At 48.7% G+C, this 4713-nt stretch overlaps 1 protein-coding gene across 2 annotated transcripts; it reads right to left on the bottom strand.

Moving 5' to 3' along the window:
• Positions 1-220: 220 nt before the first annotated feature.
• Positions 221-4026, bottom strand: SRSF1 (serine and arginine rich splicing factor 1). Of its 2 annotated transcripts, XR_012786479.1 has the most exons (5): positions 3693-4026; positions 3132-3316; positions 2539-2711; positions 1653-2335; positions 221-742 (listed from the first exon to the last, which is right to left on the bottom strand). XR_012786479.1 is itself a non-coding variant. In XM_075561548.1 (4 exons), exons 1-4 carry the CDS (start codon positions 3884-3886, stop codon positions 2141-2143), a joined length of 747 nt encoding a protein of 248 aa, XP_075417663.1. In that variant the 5' UTR covers positions 3887-4026; the 3' UTR covers positions 1324-2140. The 2 variants fall into 2 exon arrangements, 1 of the variants encoding a protein (XP_075417663.1); XM_075561548.1 differs by lacking the exon at positions 221-742 and having other exon boundaries at positions 1324-2335.
• Positions 4027-4713: the final 687 nt, after the last annotated feature.

Raw genomic sequence — 4713 nt, 5'->3', positions numbered from 1 at the left:
AGAACCAGCCCCTCACCACATTTGTCTCATTCCCCCTTTCTTACTGTCTCCTGAAGAATTGGACAGGTACAGCTAAGAGGTGGCCAACACCATTTTTGGAGATTGCCTTTCAAAATCCTTTATTAACACATATAGTCCAACCCCATCAATTTAAAGCACCAGCTAAGACTAGTCACCCAATTAAAGTGATCTTACATGAAGAGTAAAAAGGACAACCATGCAGTTTTTTTAAAAACGTTTATTTTTTCAAAGGAAAACGGCAATAGCCAATTGGAAACCTACTATTCTTCAACTCCAATTGTTTTCTTTAAATTTAGAGAAGTGACTTTACTGATTTACTATTTTAAACAAATCCCCCCCTTTCCCCTTTAAGTGTTTACCATCTACTCGTGCTGAATCCTTCCAAGGAGATTGCTCCAGCGTACATCTCCAGGTCCTCGCTTTGCTCCTTTTACCAAAAAATGCAACACAATTCCATCGTGCATCTTAAGGGCTCCAATCGTCAAAAATAGGAAAAAAAATCTTTGGAATAGCCAATTAAGTTGAAAGAGAGAGAAAAAAAAAGAAAAATCCACACGAATGCGGTTTGGTTGGGGCAGGAATCCACTCCTATGTTCCTGGTAATCTGATCCCGCTCCATGAATCCTTGTAATTCATCCTCCCTATCCTATCCACATTATGATTTGAATCCAATGATCCAGCTCCAAGGATTGGGATCCAGTGAGCCCTCTCCAATCCAAACCTTTATAACCAGCAAAACCAAAAAAGAGGAGGCAAAATGTTAGATACTGTAATCAAAAAAAGGTTTCTGGGGAATGATGAGTTATGTCTGTCATCAGTTTAACAGATGCACATCAATAACTATCAAATTCCCCAAAACAAGTTTCTGAATGGTGTTCAGATAAATTCTAAAACTTAATCATTATAGAGACTAATTGGAAGAAGCATTTTAATATATACAGTTCAACTGATAATGCCAACACTTGCTACTGTACAGCGTATTACAGGTTTTGTGGTTGCAAAGAGTTATGTAGTTGAAAGTTTACTGGTACTGCTACCCCCACCTAAATCTAAACTAAATAATGTTCCCACCTGCAATTTAAGTTGTAAATTAAAGTGTTCTAAACATGGGTCAATTATGAATATTAGCTTAAAGGGGAAGGTGAGACAAATTACTCCCATCTAGATTATCTACACCAATAACATTGGTATTCTATAATTTGCTTTCATTTTGTCTTAAAAAAATGAAATAGCAACGCTATATCAGTCACACAGAGGACATGCAGATTTAGCAGTATTGATATTATACTCTATCTGGTTGGGATTAAAGACACCCTGTACCCACATGTACACCAACAGCAGGTCACATTAACAGTTGTAACTAAGCACTGTGACAAATTAGCCAGTTCTTCCCACATTAGTCCCTATTAAAACAAAAAAGGGGGAAGGGAGTAAATCGTTATAAAATGGGCAACATAAACTTGCCACAATTGCCAAGGTATAAAGAGCAAAGCAATTGTAGCTAAAGGTTAACTGCATAAAAATTTTTGCCAAGTGTTTTAAGGGAGGTGTATATAATTTTTAACCCTTGTCTTTTAGTATAAGGTCAATACTGCCAATTTCATCTGTGACAATAGCACTTGGAGTCATACCATTGCCTCCATTATTGATCTGATCCTCCTCAATCCTCCTTTTGACAATCCTAAAATGATTGAAATGTGCTCCACAATCCTTAATCCAAAGCATTCTTAATCCATCTCTTCAGATATGTCTACAGAAAGACACATGAAAAGGCAAGTAAACATAAGAACTTCCCCGGGTAGGATAATCACAAACACCCCAACACACCCCAGTTCACACAAACCAGAGCAGAATAGACATTTACACAGTATCACAGTCTGAAGAGCGTGGAGAGTTAACTAAATTTAAACAATCCTGTCTATGACATCACTTAAAATACAATTTATCAAAGACATGAGGGGAATGTAGATGTTAGGAGCAAGGGGTGTTACACAAAAATGCAATTCAACACTTTAGCCCATTCTGAACACAACAGTTTGAATTAAAAAATGAAAAGATTGTACTGAATAAAGGAAAACTGTATACAACATGGGTTCTACAAAAAGTGTCACCAATCATCTTATGTACGAGAGCGAGATCTGCTATGACGGGGAGAATAGCGCGGAGATCCTCTGCTTCTCCTTGGGGAATAACTGCGACTTCTGCTGTTGCTTCTGCTACGGCTCCTGCTACGACTACGGCTTCGAGATCGAGATCTTCCGTAACTTGGACTTCTGGGACCATCAACTTTAACTCGGATGTAGGCAGTTTCTCCCTATTGGATAGACAGAACTTTCGATTGAAAGATCGAAGCTTTCATCTGGTTTCAGGCATGCTGAATGAATACAATGTTAGCTAACACCAGAAAGCTGGTACTTTACTTGGACACCCTTGCCTGAATCCTTACCTGCCAAGTCCACTGTTTAAGACCACTGTATCCAATTCTGGCCAAAGAAAAGAATTAAGTGTATAACCTACCTCATGAGATCTAAACTTAGTGTTATCCAGTTTTCGAACTGCATAGGTCATATCTTCTTTCCGTACAAACTCCACGACACCAGTGCCATCTCGGTAAACATCAGCATAACATACATCACCTGCTTCACGCATGTGATCCTTCAAATCCTGCCAGCTTCCACTTGGAGGCAGTCCTGAAAAGAGAATTACTTTTTCAATACTCCAGATGCCACGTTAAGTTGAAAATGTACAACAGAACAAATACGAACGATGGCATGTACACTGCACCAAGCCGATTGATTAGATTCTAGAAAGCAGAACCCAAGCATTCGGTTCGAGCCCTTGCGTGTGGCTGTATCTTCCCATCCCAGAGACACGGAACTGACATTTTTAACAAGCTCCGCGGGTGGTTCTTACAGTTGGCCCCTGCCCTTTAACGAAAGTTTTTTTTGGGGGGGGCTGGTAAACCCGTTTACAGAAAAAAGAATCACTCCCAAAGCGAAAAAAACAGGACCTGACCTAAAACGTGCAACTGCCACACCAACCATGCCGGGGAAACTTCTAAAAGGTTCGTTTTCCCTTTTCTCGGGGACGCCCCAATGCCGCCGGCTTACCAGAGACAACCACTCTGTTTTCAGAACGCCTGGAGGGGGGCCCGTAGCGGCCTCGGGGAGCTCCGCCGCCTCCACCCCCGCCGCCGCCTCGGCCCGTGCCGCGGCCGCTTCGAGGAAACTCCACGCGCAGACGGTATCCATCGTAATCATAGCCATCGCGACCGTACACCGCATCTTCCGCGTCTCTGTGGGAGCACCGAAAGCCAGGGCCTTGAGCCGCGGCGCCGCCAGCGGAAGCCCGGCTGGCCCGAGGGGGCGACCCCGCACATGCGCAGCGCGGCCGAGCGAGCCCACATGCGCTACATAATAGCGATGGCCCCTCCCCCACCCGGAGCACGCCGGGCGCCCCGCCACTACGCCGGCCCGCGGCGCCTCAGTTTCCCGCTCCGAGCCCGCGACTCCGCTGCGGGCTGGCCCACTGGGCGCCCCGCCGCCCGAGAACCCTCGCCGCCTCGACTCAACGCCCCCCTTCACTCCGTCCCGGGCAGTGGCGCCTCGCCCCTCTGAAACAGCCTCCCCCCAACCTAGTTCCGTCGAGCTGTACGCCCCGTGCCGGCTCACCGCGGGTCCTCGAACTCCACGAAGGCGAAGGGCGGGCCCCCGCGACGATTCTTGAGATCGATGTCGCGGATAGCGCCGTATTTGTAGAACACGTCCTCGATGTCCTTGGTTCGGATGTCTGGAGGTAAGTTGCCCACGTAGATGCGGCAATCGTTGTTCCCTGCCGGGCCACGGATCACACCACCTCCGGACATGGCGACGACGAAAAGCGCGGACTCGAGAACAGGCCTTCCCACCAAGCTTAGCGCACGACAGAGCGAGCCCGCAGCGACACCACGTCTCCCGCGGCCTCTCCAAAATGGCGCCTTTATCAGCTCGGCGCACGGATACGGGGGGGGGGGGGAGGAGGGAGGAAGAGAAGCGGGAGGAAGCAGCTAGTCTAGCATAGTGCGCACGCGCAGAGTGCGTAACGGAAGCCGTGTAAAGAGACGTATACGCACGCGCGACGTGACCCTCCGCACGGAGGGGGGAAAAAAGTCCCCCGCGTTCCCAACTCCCGGAGGGCTTTGCCAACCGGAGATCAGCGGAGTGGTGCCACTGACACCCAGAATCCTCGTCAGAGGAGCTACTGATGACAGCTGGGTCGCCGAGGAGAATCCGAAGTCAAAGAGCGAGCCTCTTGTGAAGCCTTCCGGCGCCTTGGAAAGGCTATGTGAAACCGAGCCTTGCGCCCCGTCCCACAATGCTCCGCGACGCTAACGGCCTTTGGCGGGAAGCTCCGGAGGCGGGGCTGAGGGGGAGGGGCCGGTTGTGGGTGTGGAGACGGGTGCGTCTTCCGAGACTGCGCCTAGGCTGGGAATTGCCGCGGGCGGCGGGGCCGCCGCTTCGGCGTCTTCCCTGGTTTCCTGCCGTCCGACTGACGGCTGCTCAGACAGGAGTCAAGTTTGAGGGAATGTAGGTCAGGTTTCGTAGTAAGTGTTCTGCGTGAAGTACCGTTCCACCTTCGGTTCAGAATTCCGCCTAGCTCGGGGCAACACGCCGTTTGTTACCGCTGGTCCGTCTGGCCGGACCCTCCTCGTTC

The sequence above is a fragment of the Tenrec ecaudatus genome, chromosome 10 (genome assembly GCF_050624435.1).
Source record: "Tenrec ecaudatus isolate mTenEca1 chromosome 10, mTenEca1.hap1, whole genome shotgun sequence".
Taxonomy (NCBI): Eukaryota; Metazoa; Chordata; class Mammalia; order Afrosoricida; family Tenrecidae; genus Tenrec; species Tenrec ecaudatus.
The sequence above is the reverse complement of the archived record's forward strand: the minus strand, read 5'-3'. Positions and strand labels throughout refer to the sequence as shown.

Excerpts from the sequence above, each read along its gene's own strand:
- SRSF1 (XM_075561548.1), bottom strand. The coding sequence starts at position 3,886 with ATGTCCGGAGGTGGTGTGATCCGTGGCCCGGCAGGGAACAACGATTGC. Across the intron at positions 3,317-3,692 it reads GTGGAGTTCGAGGACCCGCG|AGACGCGGAAGATGCGGTGT; the intron begins GTGAGCCGGCAC and ends GTGCTCCCACAG. Across the intron at positions 2,336-2,538 it reads CTAAGTTTAGATCTCATGAG|GGAGAAACTGCCTACATCCG; the intron begins GTAGGTTATACA and ends TCTATCCAATAG.